At 44.3% G+C, this 18,602-nt stretch overlaps 1 protein-coding gene, 1 long non-coding RNA gene and 1 pseudogene across 5 annotated transcripts in view; 1 reads left to right on the top strand and 2 right to left on the bottom strand.

Annotated features, from left to right (window-relative positions):
• Nucleotides 1–1,313: 1,313 nt before the first annotated feature.
• LOC309356409 (large ribosomal subunit protein eL27 pseudogene) lies at nt 1,314–1,768 on the top strand (annotated as a pseudogene). Its single transcript has one exon. The product of its transcript is annotated as a large ribosomal subunit protein eL27 pseudogene (transcript).
• A 1,659-nt stretch (nt 1,769–3,427) lies between these two features.
• Nucleotides 3,428–8,638, bottom strand: LOC309357296. The gene is made up of 2 exons (XR_014163060.1): nt 4,013–8,638; nt 3,428–3,975 (listed from the first exon to the last, which is right to left on the bottom strand). It is a non-coding gene; the product is annotated as an uncharacterized lncRNA (long non-coding RNA).
• Nucleotides 8,639–10,891: 2,253 nt separating this feature from the next.
• TTYH3 (tweety family member 3) overlaps nt 10,892–18,602 on the bottom strand; it is a 77,407-nt gene continuing 69,696 nt past the window's right edge. The window contains exons 14-15 of one of the 3 annotated variants that reach the window (XM_081889198.1): nt 17,188–17,291; nt 10,892–10,994 (exon numbers count right to left, since the gene is read on the bottom strand). In XM_081889198.1, coding sequence (XP_081745324.1) covers nt 17,211–17,291 — 81 coding nt within the window. In that variant the 3' untranslated portion in view covers nt 10,892–10,994; nt 17,188–17,210. Of the gene's footprint in view, nt 10,995–15,375; nt 15,721–17,187; nt 17,292–18,602 lie in introns of those variants that run through there. The other 2 variants (XM_081889199.1, XM_081889197.1) reach the window with 2 other exon arrangements.

The following is an 18,602-nucleotide window of genomic DNA, read 5'->3' as shown; positions in this document are numbered from 1 at the left end:
GCAACTACCAAGAGAAATAACTAAGTTCTGGCACAGATCCTTCCTTGCAATGTTATTTTCCAGGATTTTTTTGCTGCTGCTGCAAAATAGCTAGAATTACTCTTGCATCACCTCGAAAGACTGGTTGAATTGGATGGAGGCAGTGGGTTTTTATCACGCTGCATGTGTTAACTGACTTACAAATGGCAAGATGTCTGGATCATCAACATAACTGACTGTGTGTGTGTGTGTGTGTGTGAATATAACACCTGAACCTTTCTACATTTCATTTCCCTTCCATGTCACAGCTTACAATTCACCCCTTCCCCGCCCATGCAATCCCTCTGTCTCTCTCTCTCTCTACTACACCAACTCAGTATAAAAATTCATGCATCCGACAAAGTGGATTCTAGCTGACAACAGATTTTGCTATCATGAATTCCTTAGTCACTGCTTCAAGGCTCTCTTTTGTTTTTTCCTGGAGATGCTTAAAATTTTACAGGAGATACATAAGGTGCTGCTGCCACCTGGTGGAAGCAGTGTGACACGAACACTTGAAATGTGAGTAAGCAGAGATAGCATTATGGTCTGCAGCTGAAAGCTGTGGAAACAAGATAGGATTGATGCCCAATGCAAATAGCAACTGGAAGAAGCTGAGATGGACTCCTTTCACAGAACCAAGTTAATCTACCCGCTATCCCACTTGTTAAGGGACGTGTGTGGCACTGTGGGTTAAACCACAGAGCCTAGGATTTGCCAGTCAGAAGGTAGACAGTTCGAATCCCCGCGACGGGGTGAGCTCCCGTTGCTCAGTCCCTGCTCCTGCCAACCTAGCAGTTCAAAAGCACGTCAAAGTGCAAGTAGATAAATAGGTACCACTCCAGTGGGAAGATAAACAGTGTTTCTGTGCGCTGCTCTGGTTCGCCAGAAGCAGCTTAGTCATGCTGGCCACATGACCCAGAAGCTGTATGCCAGCTTCCTCGGCCAAGAAAGCGAGATGAGTGCCGCAACCCCAGAGTCAGCCACGACTGGACCTAATGGCCGGGGCCCCTTTACCTTTATCACACTTGTTCCTTGTTTGTGTCTTTTTTAAAAAACCTGCATTATTTTCTAGTTCCAGTGTGGCTATTTCAGTTTTGGCTATCCTGATGTGCTCCAATTGCTTTGGATGGCAACTCCACCAGCCCCAACTAGCACAATCGGTGAAGGCTGCCTGCACCATGAGGGGCAAACGGGGAAAGCAATGCAGATATTCTGGATATTCCATATCTGGAAACATCATCACTGCACCCTGGGCACCTGGACTGGGTCAGGGTCCCACAATAGGGTGTGGGTGCCAACACCGCTGCAGCTCCAAGTTTATGAAACCAGGGAAATTTGTCCTTGTCCTTGCTGGGCGTTACTCCGGACACAAAGCTGTTATTGTTAAGAATATTGATGATGGCACGTCTGACCACCCCTACAGCCACACTCTGATGGCAGGCATCAATCGCTACCCACGCAAAGTGACAGCAAGCATGGGCAAGAAGATTGCCAAGCATTCCAAGATCAAGTCCTTTGTGAAGATCTACAATTACAGCCATTTGATGCCTACCAGGTACTCCGCTGATACTCCCCTTGACAAGACTGTTGTCAACAAGGATGTCTGTAGGGACCCTGCGCTGAAACGTAAAGCCCGGCGGGAGGCCAGAGTGAAATTTGAGGAGAGATGCAAGACAGGCAAGAACAAGTGGTTTTTCCAGAAGCTCAGATTCTGAGTGGCATGCGTTTGCACCAATAAATATTTTTTTGGGGGGAAAGAACAATGGGGGGAAAAGGAGAACTGATTTGAACATGGCTATCATATCACCCCTTAACCTCCTCTTCTCCAGGCTAAACATGCCCAGCTCCCTTAGCCGTTCCTCATAAGGCATCGTTTCCAGGCCTTTGACCATTTTGGTTGCCCTCCTCTGGACACGTTCCAGTTTGTCAGTGTCCTTCTTGAACTGTGGTGCCCAGAACTGGACACAGTACTCCAGGTGAGGTCTGACCAGAGCAGAATACAGTGGCACTATTACTTCCCTTGATCTAGATGCTATATTCCTATTGATGCAGCCCAGAATTGCATTGGCTTTTTTAGCTGCTGCGTCACACTGTTGGCTCATGTCAAATTTGTGGTCAACCAAGACTCCTAGATCCTTTTCACATGTACTGCTCTCAAGCCAGGTGTCACCCTGGCACTATGACTTGGGAGAAGCCTCCCCACAAAATCATGAGCTTTGACATGCTGTGCATCAGGGCACACTTCCCCATGCCCACATATAATAGTTGAGTTGGAAGCGACAGCAAGAGTCATCTAGTCTGACCCCCTGCAATGCAGGAATCTCATCTAAAGCATCCAAAACAGAGGGCCATTCAACCTCTGCTTTGAAACGCCCACTGAGTCCACCTCCTCCTGCGGGATTTTGTTCCACTGTCAAACAGCTCTGATGTTTAGTTGGAATCTCACTTTTTGTTACTTGAAGACATTGGTTCGAGTCCTACCCTCCAGAGCGGGAGAAAACATCCAGCACTGCAGTGCAGAGGGTTGGTCAGCAGGAAATGTACCTCACACAGGCCAAGAATGGTGAGCCACCCATTTTATGGAGGACGGGTCCCTGCTCTAAGGAGTTCTACCATCTGAAGTTCAATGCAGGTGAAACAAGAGGAAGCAGAGGCAGCAAAATACAGGCAGCTGCTTCAGTAACCCCACTTAGACTTAGTTACAGCAGGGCAGCCTTTGCCAATAGATATGCCATCTGCAGTGGATGGGAGTTGTAGTCAAAAAACATCTGGATTGCACCAGGTCAGGGAAGGATGCCATGGACGATGCCAAGGACTGGAGAAGGGGGCACTTCTGCAACCAGTGCTGGTAAGCTATGCCCCCTCCTCTTTCACCCTCTCTTATTGCAGAATAGTAAGGGAGTGGGTGGCGCTGTGGTCCAAATCACTGAGCCTCTTGGGCTTGCCGATCGGAAGGTCGGGAGTTTGAATCCCCACAATAGGGTGAGCTGTTGCTCTGTCCCAGCTCCTGCCTACCTAGCAGTTCGAAAGCTTAGCAGTGCAAGTAGATAGATACCGCTGCAGTTCTGGCTTCTGTCAGTGTGTCCCGTTGCACCAAAAGTGGTTTAGTCCTGCTGGCAACATGGCCCAGAAAGCTGTCTGTGGGCAAACGCCGGCTCCCTCAGTCTGAAAGTGAGATGAGTGCCGCAACCCCATATTCGCCTTTGACTGGACTTAACCGCCATGGGGTCCTTTACCTTTCATTGCAGAATATAAGCAACCAATTGCATGTTTCTCCCTCTGTGTGTACAAATTCATAAAACACAGTCCCCAATGCTAACAAACTATGCCCAAACTTAAATATAAAACAAAAGCCGCAAGGAACAATGGCAGTGATTTAAAATTAAGACACGTAACTCCAGGGCTATGCGTTTTCAAAGTTTATTTTAAAACATTAAACTGAAGCTGAATAGAAACCACAGAAATTACATTTAGAACTTTTTGTTTAGCATTTGCTGAACAAGGGGGGAAAGAAAACCCAAACCAGTAAAAAAAATTAAAAAATGGTTACAGTACAATTTAATAAAACTAACGAGAGGAAAGGGAAGGATACAAAAACAGGCTCACTCCTCAGTTTATACCCCCACAAAATTTCAAAACATTTGGGGTAAGTGCAGAACACTTGAAAGCAACTAGTCATGTTCAAAGGCTTAAAAAAAATTACACACATATACATGTGTATCTTTATATATGTATAAAGTGGCATGATATACAGTACAGCCATTGTGGTTTTAAACAAAACCAAGTTAGGAGAGAGAGAAAATGTCAGTTTTGCCTTCACTGGTATGTTTCTGTGACAGTAAGTCAAAAGGTGAGGGAGAGAAGTCCTCAGGCAATTCCCATGTTGACTCTTGTTAACAAAGGATCCAGGACCTATGTTACAGCTAGGAAAAGCAGCCTGGCCTATTCTTATGCCTTTCTTTGCAGATCACTGCCCAGAAAGCAGAACCACCTTTTTACAGCATGGGGACAAAGACAGTCATCTCCCAATTGTGGCTGCCATTGGTCTGCTAATGAAAAGCACAGCTACCATAGCTGGATCATCCTAGTTGGCAAATCCCAGAAGCAAATTTAACAGCACCAAAACACCTGATGCTGTGTGTGTGTGTGTGTGTGGTGGCAACATTCTTGCCAACTACTTCCAACGCTCTCTGGAGATGGAGCCCTTGTGGTGGAGAAATTCAGAGTTTAAGAATCCTAACGTAAAATAGAAAAAAACCAACATTGCATAGAGAGGACAGTGGTGTTGTTCTTGTTGTCGAAGACACTCAGCACCTAGAATGATCCTGAGGGAGTAGAGCAACCCCTCTTTAAATACTGAAAGGAATAACGCTTTGCTTTCCTCATAGCTGCCTGCTTAAAAACTGGCCTTTTCTTCCTCTTTTTTGGTCCAAGTGCACCCAGAAGGGGCATTTTTCTGTTATAAATAAATAAATAAAAGCCCACACCTCTGCCTCTTCCTATGCAGGACGTCAAAGCAAAACTTCACCTAGTTGGGCGAGAGGAGAGTCGCCTCGTTTACAGAGGAAAAACTGAAGTCTAGTGAAGCCAAGCCATCTCCCCAATCCCACCGCCAAACTCTCATCTGACAACTGCATGTCAGTCAAGAATGAAAAAAGTCTAGGCTCTAGGGGATCCCAGCTCTCACCTTCAATGGTCCCATCAAATTTCCCACTCCTGATACAGTGACTCCTTTAATCAACCACCCCACGCTTTAGAGGTTATGGGAGCTTAAGCCATAGGTTGCCAATGAAGCTCTTGAGATCTCCCCCTGCAAGAGCCTCTGAGCCTCCCCACTCGCTGCCCCCCTTGATCATTAGGCAATAAGGGTGGTTAAAAGTACATAGAGCTGAAACAGGAAGTTGGAAGAGTGGCTCTCTCCCACTTCCTTTTCAGCACTGTGCACTCCTCAAGGCTGAGATTAATTCTACTGGGTCATTTTTTAATCGGATCCCTTGGAAAAGCAAAGTGTGTCTCTGCATCTTCTCTCTTGGGCAAGCTCAAAAATAAAGATTAGCAGCAGAGATTCTTTCTTGTTTTAGCAGATAACATTCCAGGAATCAAACTCTGCAGTCCTGCAACTAGCTGTGCATAGTAATTTCTCTCTCACACACACACATAAATGGCTAAGATCCAAGAAGCTACTCTAGAACAGGCTCCCTCAATCTCGGCCCTCCAGATGTTTTGAGACTACAATTCCCATCATCCCTGACCACTGGTCCTGCTAGCTAGGGATCATGGGAGTTGTAGGCCAAAAACAGCTGGAGGGCCAAGTTTGAGGAAGCCTGCTCTAGAGGTTTCCAAAGGCTCTCACATGCCCCATAGACTCCTTTCAAACAGCAAGCTCCCATGTGGCTCAGGGCCTGCTCCTCAAGACACGTTCAAACTGGGTTAGACTTAAGGTTTTTGAGGTCCTGGCCAGCCATTAGTTAAAACAGGGTGGGGAAAGGCCTCCAGATGTTGTTGAATTACAGTTCCCATCATCCATGATGATTCGAACCATTGGCTGGGGCTAATGGGAGTTGGAGTCCAACAACATATGGACACTGGTTTCCCACCCAAGTCACAGATTAATCGTGAGTAACAGAAATGGGAAATATCTAAGGTGAAGAAAAGGGGAACCCAGCTGATTTAATATTGCAGGCAATTCAAAGAGAGCACAATGAATTATAGCCTGAAAATTCAGGAAATGTATGAGATAAATGTTTGTAAGGAGTTGAAATCCAAGCCTCCTAGCTATTAATCCTCATGGGAGGCTGGTCCTGGAAAAGAAAGATCTTGCCTGATATTCAAAGCCTCGCTAAGAATGGCAGAGAGTCTGTACGCTCTCCTGAAACACTGGCTGAGAGCAGGCAAGAACAGTGTAAGTTAACACTGGCTTGTATTCGCGTGGCCTTTTAAGAAGTATTTTTTGCATGTGAATCACATAAGCTTGCCTCCAGTTCATGAGTACCACACAAAAACTTATGCATGGGACACATTTCACACAACCAAAACTATCCCACAGTATCTCTGCTACAATCTGACACACAGCATTATGTGAAATGGTCCTATGACTTTCAGCCTTCCATGCTGAAGTAGGAACTTGAACTGCAGGCTAAAGCTGTGTCAAAAGAGAGCAGCTCAACTTCTTTCTCATGGCCACTGCGACATTGATTACTGCAAAATGTAGGTAGTATTCTTCCCCTTTGTGAACACACACAATGCTCATCCTAACAGGGGATAAAGAGCAGAGGCGGCACAGGCTTTCTGAATAGTGTTTAGCACCAAGAATTTCAAGACATGCACGAATTCAAGCCAAGTGAAACTGGCTCCCCATCTGCTTACAGTAAGTAGCCCGCCAGGAGTTTCAACACTGCCATTTCTGTACTTCCAGGCAGGCAGAAAAACAAAAACAGGCGGCTTGTTGAGTGAGGTGTGCTGTTTGGCTTGGTAGGTCAAAAGCTGTATGGGCCAGATGAATCTAGGCGCTACCAAGTGTCTGGGCTAAGCACTAATGTGGAAGCTTTAATTATTCTTGGAAATCGTACCCTGAGCACACACACACAAACACCTTTCCATGAACATGCAATCTGCGGCTTGGGAAATTCTGGGCCTCCCTCTCCTTCCATCACTGCTAAGCTGGTCACACCCGAGGCACTAAATTAAAATATGTTTCCAGTGGTATTTAACAAGGAATAGGGGACAACAGAGGAGAATCGAACTCCTCAGATCGGCATACGTGGATGAATGCCAAGTTCGTACACTGAACCCTTCTTTTTTCTTTTTCTTTTAATAAGCAAAAATGAACTCAAAATGGAGTCAGCTAACATTAACATACAGGATACAAAACACTACACTTATTTCCAGGACAGCACACACACGAAAAAATAAATTCACAGCCAAGTCTTGATTCAATTTCCTTTTTTTTTAAACGATTACAATGCAGTCTTGAACACTGGACGCAGAGAGTCCAACATGCTATATACATTTCACATTGTGGAGATGTTTGTGTGCTTGACAAGGTTCTTGGTTCACAATTGGTTTTTTTTAATAAAAAAAGTGCTGTGACAATGCCATGGGGGTTTTTTTTAGGGGGGAGGGGAGGAACATGACTAAATAAAGCAGACAAGCAGATGGCCACAGATGCACTGGGGGTGGGGGGAGAGAAAGAAAATCAAAAGGAGAGTCTTTACCACTCCAGTTTCCCATTCCGTTGTCTCACTGCCTCATTTAGATTCTGATCAGGCAGTTCTAGATATTAGTCTTCCTCCCTCTCCAGAATTTCAGAAACTAAATCAAAGTTAGGGCGATGGTTCTGAAATGATTTGAGAGTCGCTGAGGAAATCAGCCAGGACACATTCCAAGCAATATGGTCTTGAGATTGTTCCCCACCCCCACCCCATCACATTACTTAAAAACTCATACAAATCAGGACAGAGAAAAAAATAAAGTTTTTGTGGTTTCACTTGCTATACCAAAGATATTTAAGAGCCCCAACAGGCACCAAAGCCAGCTAAAAGATAAAACCGGCCAGTCAGCAATTTGGAATTAGTCTGTTCGGAAGCTGGCCTGGAGGACAGGGCAGAGTGGGGGTAGAACAAATGATGCAGAGAACTCCTGAGAAGCCGATTCCACAGACATGCTGCAACCACAGATGGTTTGGGATTGCACAAGAGACTGCATAGAGTCACCAATCTTGCAGGTCACCACTGTGTGCACTTTTCCTTGTGCCAGTGCAAATGCCCCCACACACCAGCTTCTTTTTCAGAAGTAGGTCCACTTAAAGTAGCCTTGGAAAATCCCCACGTGCTGTTGGTGTCACTCAGGAATCCATATCGGTGTTGTTCTTTTCGTTTTTTTAAAAAAGAGGTTCAATTAAAAACCAAGTTGAGTCTTGCCCATGTTAATTAAGATATACACCAAGGTCCTGCATTGCATGCAACAAGGCAGTTAGATGTTGCGACTCTACGGAAGTTGGAAAAAAAGTCACAGCAAGTCCAGAGTCCCCCAATCGAATCCACACAGTTGAGACCTTGCAGCTTTGCCTTATAGCATCACTTTTCCCCAAATGGTCTCCTTCTAGAAATCCAATGGAAGATACTAAGCACATCTCCATTTGGCAATTCATGATCCACCAGTGTACCCGGTTGCTCCTTCCTCTTCAGAGCGTAAGTTGCAGCTACACCTTGGACGAAGGCAATTTCTATAGTGGTTACTGTAATGTTGTTGTTGGTCCCTTGGTTAGCATCAGTATGGACAGACAGCATTTACTGGAGCATCTGCAGGGGGTTGGGCTACTTGACCCTTGGGGTCCTTTCCAAATCTACAGCTCTATGATTTCATACTCTGTGAATCTCTTCCTTTCTACACTAGTGGGCGTGGGGTGGGAGAGACCTCGTTTAAAGGCTTGCCTTTCTCAAGCCATTAAAAATCATGGCTAGGCTACCAAGGGTGATATTTGGGGGCTGCTTCTCCAGTACAATCTGAAAACTGTTCCATAAATTTAAGGTGTTTCAAGTGTACACCTAATTTTTTTTTTTTAGAAGCATGAACAAACAAGGTGTTTCAAAACCATGTACCTAAGCAGAATGAGGATTAACTCTTGCAATGTGCAGTATGGTCCTTAGAGTGGGAAAAGAGACCAGTTTTGGAGCTAGCCAGATGGAAAGTGATTATTAAAAGGTTGCCAGATGGCAGGGAGGACATAAACATTTACAGTCTTTAACTTTTTAAGACCCTCTCCTATTAGTATTGGGTAGCATATGACCATAATCTATACCCAGAGGTAAATTTAAATTTACTATGCTGTTCATGTACATGTAAATCTTTTTGACAACTGACTGAAGACTGTTTCAATCTTTCTTTCTATCCTTCGGCAGGCAGCACCCAAAGATCCCATGGTCCTCTAGCACCCTCCACTTTCTCAGTAAGCAGACTGCAAAAGAGTCACACCCTTGTAGGAAGTAACCTATTTCCAAGGAGAAGGCATACAAACCTTCCCCTGAAAGCAGCCCTTTGCTAATGGAAGAGATACGGGTTATCAAGTGGGTGAACAGCTCGGCTGATTAGAGTGTGGTGGTGCTACTAACATCAAGGCTGCAGGTTTGACCCATATGGGGCAGCTGCATGTTCCTGCATTGCAGGAGTTTGGACTAGATGATCCTCAAGGTCCCTTTCAACTCTACAATTCTATCATTCTATGTCTGGAGGAGTTCTCCTCCAATACTGTCCTAGGTGATGGGACAAACTCACTGTGGCTTCTACGTGAACTTAAATGAGGACCCGCCAAGTTCTGATAAAGGTGCCATGCAAAAAAGTCATCTGGTATCCCAGCTGACATTGGGAGGTATTTTACCCTGTCTCTAGTCACTTGTTGAGGGATAAGTTACACAGAAATGAAAAATCAAAGTATTAAATAAGTAAAGGCCTTCCCTGTCCAGTATTTCCTGTTGTCACCCCCCACCTGGACCCCCACGGTGTTTTATCAAATAGAGCACCTTCAATGCAGCAGCTGTGGGACTGGTGCAGGCATCCCTGAACTTTGATCTCTCTCAATCTGCTGTTGATCTTTGTTGCCAGCACACATCATTTTAAGAGGCAACTGGAATGTGGTTTGTGCAGCCAATATGAGAGATTAGCATGACGGGCCAAAGAGGGTGGTGGGAGAAAAAGCAAATATCTAACCTGTTCTGACATTCACAGTATTTTTGCTCCCCAATTCTGGGATACAGGAGCAGCATAAATCTGTAGATTGATTGTGGAGCTCTCCCAAAGGTCTATATCTGAATCCAACGCTTCTAGGGTCTTGCTCAGAAAAAGCAGTAAGTCTATCTTGCCACAGGGGAACATTTGCACCAAATCTGGCTGGCACTCTTAGTTGCGCTTTTATCATGTTACACTCGTGCCATGCGGGCAACAGCAGAGATAAGATCCTTCTCTCCCCCATCTAATGCTTCTTAAACATTGTCCTGAAATATTTTGGCACCAGAAGGAATGCTGGCTCCAGTTTCATGTCTGTACATCAGTGTCAAAGAACTTCTGCTGATTGCTATTAGAAAGTCTAGTGGCAAAGTAGAGTGGGAAAATTCAGCACAGCCGATGTGAGCTCATCCATGCATGTGGGTGCATGCATAGCGTGTGGGGAGTGAGAATACAGCAGTTGGCAAGGGAAGCCCCCTACTTCTCCCCAGGTGTTTGCACCTAGGTCTAAAGAGAGGGAGAGAGAAGTAAACTTGTACTGGAAGAGGATGATTGAATCAGCAGGCCTTCTCATTCTAACATGGAAGGAAGAGGTGGCCTCCCAGATTTGTCGATCCTGGAATGAGGAGACACTTCTCTAGGGTAGCACAGAGATGAGAGATATGCAGTAGAAGCTGAGTGCACGTGAACTTTACGACAGTGTGCGCATTAAATATGGCTTCCTCGGATTAGTATGTCGCATCCATAGTACTTCTGTAAGATGATCCACTTTTTCTAGGCTTGACTCACGACACCATTTTCGTCCTCAATGAATTAGACAGAGGCTTAGCAGAAAAGGTGGCAAGCGGTTTGCAATTTCCTGATCGGCGGTCAACAAAAGCTGATCCCACACATAGCAGGGCAACATGGGTGAACTGGCGAGTCTCCTGCAGGTGTGCACAGGACCTTGCTTCTCTGTCCACTCCTGCACACACAGGTGCAAGTAAGTATAGCCTTAATCAGTAATAAGCCTCCACCTAGCTTTGCCCCAAGTGCACTCCAAAGGGGTGGAGAAGCAAGAAAAGCAACGGAGCTGGATTCAGGACAGAAAAAAAGCAGGGCTGTTCTGCGAGGACAACACAGGATGGCAGCAGTTGGCACGTTTTGTTCCTTTTTTTTTAACATAGACCACATTCTAGTTTTTAATGCACACTGCCAGAGTCTGGCCGAGGCTGGTTGGTGGCGAGGTATTTGGCTCTCATGCTGGAGGTGTACTGGAGAAAGAGAAAAAAACACAAAGAAGATAGTAGATCAATTCAGAGTAATCGGCAAGACCTTAAGACTCAAGTATTGCTTGATACATCCCCTTGTATTAAGATTTGAAGTTAGATATCAAATGGTTAATCATCCTTTCCGACGCCTTAACAAAAGGTTCACCTAGGCTTCTGACAGATGCCAGAACCAAAACTCCTGGGTGTAGAAGATACCGTATTTTTTGCTCTATAAGACTCACTTTTTCCCTTCTAAAAAGTAAGGGGAAATGTGTGTGAGTCTTATGGAGTGAATGCAGGCTGCACAGCTATCCCAGAAGCCAGAACAGCAAGAGGGATTTCTGCTTTCACTGCGCAGCGATCTCTCTTGCTGTTCTGGCTTCTGAGATTCAGAATATTTTTCTTCTTGTTTTCCTGCTCCAAAAACTAGGTGCGTCTTGTGGTCAGGTGCGTCTTATAGAGCGAAAAATACGGTATATGCATAACAAATCCCATGATTTTTTGAAGGAAAGCCTCGGCAGTTAAGCTGGTATAAAAACAAACCTAAATTTGGAATTTAGACAGGCCATGAGTGATACGCCTATTTACAAAATACTTGCAGTGCTCAATCCAAGTGCTCCCTGATTAAACAGTGAGAATAAAAAGCAGAGATTTGGCTCACCAGATTTCCTCTTTCAATCATGCAAAGAAAGGAAGAGATGAGTGGCAATATATAGATACATTGCTATATCTATATTTTTTACTATGAAAGAAAAAAAATGGAAAATTTAAGGGCACCATATGTGTTGCAAACTGAGGGCTGCCCAGGAACCCATGCTGGGAGATATAAAGCAGGGTCAGGTCTTCTAGAGGCATTGCTACAATCACTGGCACAAGGTGGGAAAGAGGAGCTAGTGAGGGGGACACAATCCTACCTTTCTGTCATATAATGCAACAAAACACATTGGTAAGAAGCCGATTATGCGCATATATATATATATATATATATATATATATATATATAGGCATTTGTTATACACACTTGAACCAGCACATAATAAAAATAACCCAACATAAAAACCAACAGTCCAAACATTGATACAGTCCACCCTACAAATCCATCCATCCATCCATCCATCCAGGAGCCAGCTAAAACACAGCAGAGCACCCCTTCAGCTGCAGGGCCATGCCTTTAAAAGTGACATTTTCACTTGCCAATGGAAGACCAACAAGGAGGAAGGAACCCAGGCAGATATGCCAGAGGATGGTCTGAGGACACAAGATGTAGCACCCTGAGCTCCCTACTCTGGCATTTGGTAGTTCTGGGTCTGGGTTGGTACCTGGGCAGTAGACCACTGGAAATCCTTTGCATGCTGCTTTGAGTTCCAAGGTGGAAGAAAGGCACAATATAAATGAAATGAAATAAAGTAAAAATAAGTGTCTTCCAAGGAAGTGTGTTTCCTCCTTAGAGTCAACTTGGTGTTATCCCAGAGTCACTGTTTTACTCCTTGGCAGCGATCAAATCAACTTAGCTTGCTGAAAGCAACCATGGCGATGGACTCAAGTTAAAATCCAATGCTCAAAAACACAAGATCAAATATCGCTGAGTGAAATGAGGCTTACATCTGAATAAACATGGATAGGATTGGAACACCTGCCTCAATGGGATTAACACCTGTTTTTACTGGAAAGACAGATGTTCTTCTGGGACAGGTTAATGCTCAGCTATAAATGTCAACCAGATCCTGTTCTCAAGGTTGTTGCAGTAGCTCCAGAAGTACCCCTTGCTGGGCAATAGGCAACACAGAGGATAAAACAGGCAAGGTCGCTCATGATGTAAAGTTTCGCTCTCTCTCTCTCTCTTTTTTAAAAAGAACAGTGTGAAATCTTAGTGTGTACTAAGAGGTACAGAGCAAGTTTACACAGAGAGCAAGGCAGACACCACTACATTTATTTCTGATGTGTTCCCTAGGGAAGAGAACATTGATTCTGTAAAGCAGAGCAGGTATTAGGATAAGAGAGGCAAAGTTAGTGATTCAACGGCATTCCTGATGCCAGCTCAATTTCCCATACATGCCCATGTATGAGGACATCTTTTCAGTCAGGTCTTTCACTGCAGATGACTTATGGACAGCCAACCCGACCTTTCAAATTTAATTAAATACCTCCTGGTTAATATCTGTGCTGTTCCCACTGAGATAGATTCCTTTGATTCCCATCTTTCTAAAGAAAAGTTATGTCCTACAGACAAAAATATTACTCTCAAAGTTCTCTTGAAAGGAGAACCAAACCTTACATTTATTATGCTTTTATCACACCCTTTCCCCACGGAGCTCAGTGTCTGTGTACATTATTCTTTCATTCTCTCAACCAACCCTTTCAGGTTCGGCTGAAATACAGTGCCTGCTCCCCCATCGCCAAATACCCAATGACCTTTAGGTCTACACCATTTCACACTCACATATACAGCGCAAAGCCGTTGTGGCTCAGCAAATGATTGTCTCACAGATGAACAACAAATCACAGTTTGTTCCTCCAAAGCTTGGTTTGCTACCCAACTACTCTTGCCTTGTACCTGTGTAGCTTGGTGAGCATATGGGGGGGAGTGGCCAAACAAACCATAGTTAAACAAGGCTGGTGGGTTCAAACAAGATACCAAACCATAGTTAAAACATGCCATAGTGCACAACTCAACCTGCCATCATGGTTTGCTGCTGGGTTCAGACATTCAAACAAACCACACTATGGCTAAACCAACCACGGCTTAAAGTTATGAGCGTGTGGACCAGGTCTTTGACTGTCTAGCTGAAGTTTAACTTGTGCAGGTCTACAAAACAGCACTACTCTCTGGATCACCTCTCATTTTATTTATGAAGTTAGCTTGTTAAATTAACCAGAGTTGTTTTAAATGGAGATCTCTCATTCAAAAACAATGCTAAGCTGGGATTCTGTAAAAGTGAAACAAACTCTGCCCCCAAATCTTCCTCCTAGTTCCGTGGGAAGAGAAGGAGGAAACAGGAGAACCTGACGCTTGGTTCAACTTTTATATATTATGGATTCATTCACTTATGTAGGCAGTTAATATTTCTAAGAACTAGTCTATTTTATTCCTCACCTGAATGAGTGGGTAACTTCAATATCTTGCAACTGCCATAAATATTTTGCTGATAACCTTTGGCCCCTTCTCAGCAACTGAATTTAAGACAAAATATTCATGTCCAGTTTTTTTGAGCATGAGCCAGCCTGATTGGTGCTGATGTTCTGGTCAACATGTACACATTTTGGGCTGCTGGAACACGTATCCTATCTTCACTAAACATTTTCACCTGGGAGGGCTCAGTCTGCTAAATACATTTTAGGGACTTTGCTGATCTTTGGAACAATCCCAACCAAAACCTGCGCCCACATGTTCCAAGGAGACGCTTCTTCACAAGGTGACAGTTCCACTTCTCTCTCCCTCTCCCCACCAATCTTCCTACTGCAAGATCTTGAGCAGGAAAATGTCTAGCCCCAACCTTGTGCATTAGCTGCAACATACATTTTTTTTAAAAAAAAGCAGTTTTACTCAGAATTAAATATAAGAGCTTTCCCTTGATTCCCCCCCCCAAAAAAAAACATTTTCAAGATGTGTTGGGAACAAGATTAGTTGTTGCAGCTGCTTCCTGTATGTGGTGTTTCTTCCAATTGTTTCTTGCTGTGTAAAATGTTAAGCAGCTCTTTCCCCCTGCTGGTTCTAACCTCGGAGGAATTTTTTCCTTAGAAAGCAAAAGGGGGGGGGGACAGCAGACCTACGAGGGACAGCTGGACTGGTCCTTAGTGGAAATTCAAAGTTTTTCTCCAGCAGAACCACACAAATACTACAACATGTCCTTAATCTAAATCAAGTTTTGGGGTGAGGGAAGAAGGATGACAGGCATTTTAGAGAGGCCAACCACTTAAGGAGGGCAGTCTCTGCCACCCACATTCAAAATTCATGTATTCTTTCTAGTTAGCTATTGTTATAAACCATTGCAGGCCTACAGAGTAGGTTATGCATACAAAAAGGAACAAACATTTTTGCTTCAAACATAAAAGAGGGTGAGCATTTAGCCTGCGCTGATAAACTTGCAGTACTGATCATGCAATTTAGCCTTGTTTATGGTTCCACCAGAAAGTTCTATGCCCCCCTCCCCTCAATGCAAAATGGTATCCCTGATGATATTCATTTCTTTGAGGTCGTTATATAACGCTTAATTAATCGTAAGCATTCAGTGTAACATTTATTTTGTTTTTAAAGTTCAGATAGTGCTCTAATTTCATGAAGTATATTCTGCGCTGTAAAACTACCCTGGGGTGGGGGGAATTGCCTGAAATACAAAGTAGGTAATACAGAACATTAAAAATACACAATGCAATGGGCAACTGCATACACCCATGAGAATTAGGAAATGCTGCATCCGGGGCTTGGTTGCCCAAGCAAGGCCAATGCAAGACTGCTTACAAGAGAGGAAGATGCAGTGGCATTCTGGAGAGTACAAGCAACATGCATTGAATGACGCACACACCCATTCATGCGCTTGATAAAGAGTGCGCCGAGCCAAGGCTGTTTCCTTGACAGGCCAGCCATCTCAAGAGACCCACAAGCATTTGCCAAAGCAGAGCAAGCCAATGACAAGGAGGTGGCAAGAATGAAGACCAGGCAAGTGACACCGGAGAATGGAAGCCAGCGCAGCACAAAAGCCTCAGCAGGAATGGGTGATGTGGAGGTGTAACAGCTTGATGTATACAAACAGCTCTAGGAACAGGATGCAGACTGTGGCTAGTGGGCTGTGCTAACCAACCAGGGAAACAAAAGAAGAACCTGCATTAGGGCAGGCACTTTTTCCAGGGCAGACGTTTTTCAGTTTGCTTCAGTAGATAAAGAGTGCGGGTTGGTTGGTTGGGCTTGTTTTAAAGGGATGAACTGCACAGGATTAAGCGCTCCCCAAATACCTGCCTCTAGGATTCAAAACTACACATGGCTCTCAAGAAGCTACTTTGTACTTAAGTCAGACCATAGGTCCATGTGGCCCTGGGCTAGCTACCTGCTACTGCCCGCCAATACCTGAGATCTCAGGCAAAGGTTCTTTCCAGCCACACCCACTTACAATGCTTTTGTTATGGATATAAGGAAGCTTTAAACAGAGTCACACCGTTGATCCATCTAGCTTGGTATTATACACTTGTGTGGAAGCAGCTCCCCAGAATTTCCAGCAGGGGCATTTCACTGGCCTACCTAGAGATGCTAGGAACTGAGCAATGCATATGCTCTAACTTTGAACTACGGCCACTGTAGTCCCCTGTCCCCCCCAGCTAGGATGCTAGGAATTGAATTTGGACCCTTTGGTATATAAAGATGGTGCTCTTATCACCAAACTATGCTTATACCCCTTTCCCTTTAAGATTCTACAGAAGTTGTTTTTTGATGGATCCTTGCCACTTAGCATCATAGGAAGAAGAAAGCACCACATGGCAACTGTGCTTACTTATTACTGATTAAGAAAACTCTATGGCTAATTTGTCAAAGCCAGAGGGGAACCCATTTTTAAACAGGAACCAGAGTAGCGTTCTTCCTGTCAAACCTTGCCTGCAAACATTTCCAATAGAAAGATTGTATGTGCAACACAGCTAGGAAGCTATTTTGAAACATGCAATGGGCAGAATTTAAGTGCTCTGGATTATAGATTTGTTAAGAGAAGCTTTAGTAGCTGTTCTATGCTGGTGGCATTCTTTTTTTATTTTTTAAAAAATGTGCGTTCCACAGCATCAGCTGCGATACCAAGAGATTCACTGAGGAAAGACAAATAGGCATTTCATTAAGAAAGATGCCCATGTTAGCTAAACTTGGTTCTTCTCATGTTTTCAGTTTCAGACACTTGGCAGCATCCAAACTCGAGGCCTAGTTAGAGAGGAGGAGATTCCTCTCTCATTACAAAACTCATGCTAATCTGTTCATCTCCAAGAGGTGCGACTGACTGCCATGAAGACCACAGGAAGCTTTGCCAAGGAAAGATGTTGATGTTGCTCCATTACTAAGCACCAGGGCAGGCCTAGCTAGCGTAAACCCTGGGCAGGAAAAGGATAGGGTGGGAAGTGCAGGGAGAAGGAATGTGAATACTTTGGCACTGGCCTGGGGAAATAAGTGCAGGGATGGCAGGGTGTGGGTGGGAGTTCAGCGAGAAGGACCTTATTTCAGTACCTGTTCCGATTTTGCGGGCGCTGTTACCAGTACGTCCGAGCACTGTCCGAGGGCTTAAGCTGCCAGCTCATATGGCTGCTACTGTCCATGGCAGCCAAATACAACTGTGATGATGCAGGAAAGAGAGAAAAAGAGAGAGTGCAGCCTCAACGTGCATGAAAAACACAGTGCAAGCAAGTGAAACGCTGGGGTGTGTATGTCAATGACAGGGAAGGCTCTACTGTCCTATGGGATTAGACTCTGGAGCAAGGAGGAGGAGGAGGAAACAAGGGAAGGTATGACCAAGGGGACAAAAAGAATAGACAAACAATGAAGAAGACGACTCCAGTTCTAGGAGTAGGTTTCCTTGGTTTCCACAACAGAAGCGGAGACAAAATAGTATGAGTACGGACTACGCAACATCATCTTAAAGACTTCTTAGGCGCCTCCTATTTACAGATTTCTTACTCCTAAATTGTGGCCAAAGCTGAGTAAAAGGCATTTCCTATGGTTGTGGATTTGAGCCTTAGCTGGAAAAGGCCAATGGGCCGCATGGCTCATGGGGAGGACTCACATCCCATCCTCAAAGATTCTGCCTTCTCTTTCCCATCTGAAAGTAATTCATTGCATAGATAACTGCTGGCAAGAAGATGTCTCTATTCCCCCCACAACTCAAAAAGCAGGAACCCACCTGAAGTCATTCCTTCTTGTACTAAAAGTATCAGTTCAGATGCATGTAGGGACATATTCGCTTTCCTTCTTTCATTGGGACAGTGTTATTCAGTCTTCTCAAAAAGTTCAGGTAGGAGATGAAGGATATTCTGCCCATCCCACATCTTCAACAGCGCTCCCACCACACCTGTCTGAAGTCCCCCATCTCCCTCTCCCAAGAAATGCAATTAAGACCACTGCTAGTGACAAGGGACATTTCTTAATTAGAGAATGAAGACTCCTTTTGCCAAAGAGTAAGAGCTTTGCAGCAAGCAAAACTATGGTTTGGCTGAATTCTACAGGCGACTAAAATGATCAGGCTTAGCATGCAGTATTAGGGAGTTATAGTGTTTGCAGCTACAGATCCCACCACCACACTCTCAGTCAGAACAGTAATGAATTCCAAGAATAGATGTTTATATTTCCTCTGAAACAGTAACACCATGCCTGAGAAAAACAGCGTTCTCTGAAACTATATACAAAAAAAGAAAAGGGGGGAAAGGCTAAAAAGGAGAATTCTGAAGTTTGTTGCTGAGAGCTAGTCAAGGTAATCAACTAGGGCTGGTAGCACAGGCTATCACAATTTGTTCTTTTAAAATTCTCATTGCTTTTCTTTTATATTTTAGGGTGTATTTGCTTTCAGGAATGGCTAAATGCACTCCCACAAGACAAGTTCAGACATCATAAGAGTGCATCTTCTTAAAAGAAGGAAAAAAGATGGATTT

Source organism: Podarcis melisellensis (assembly GCF_964234715.1).
Source record: "Podarcis melisellensis genome assembly, chromosome: 14".
Classification (NCBI taxonomy): domain Eukaryota; kingdom Metazoa; phylum Chordata; class Lepidosauria; order Squamata; family Lacertidae; genus Podarcis; species Podarcis melisellensis.
Note: the sequence above shows the minus strand (reverse complement) of the source record. Positions and strands in the feature narration are given on the sequence as shown.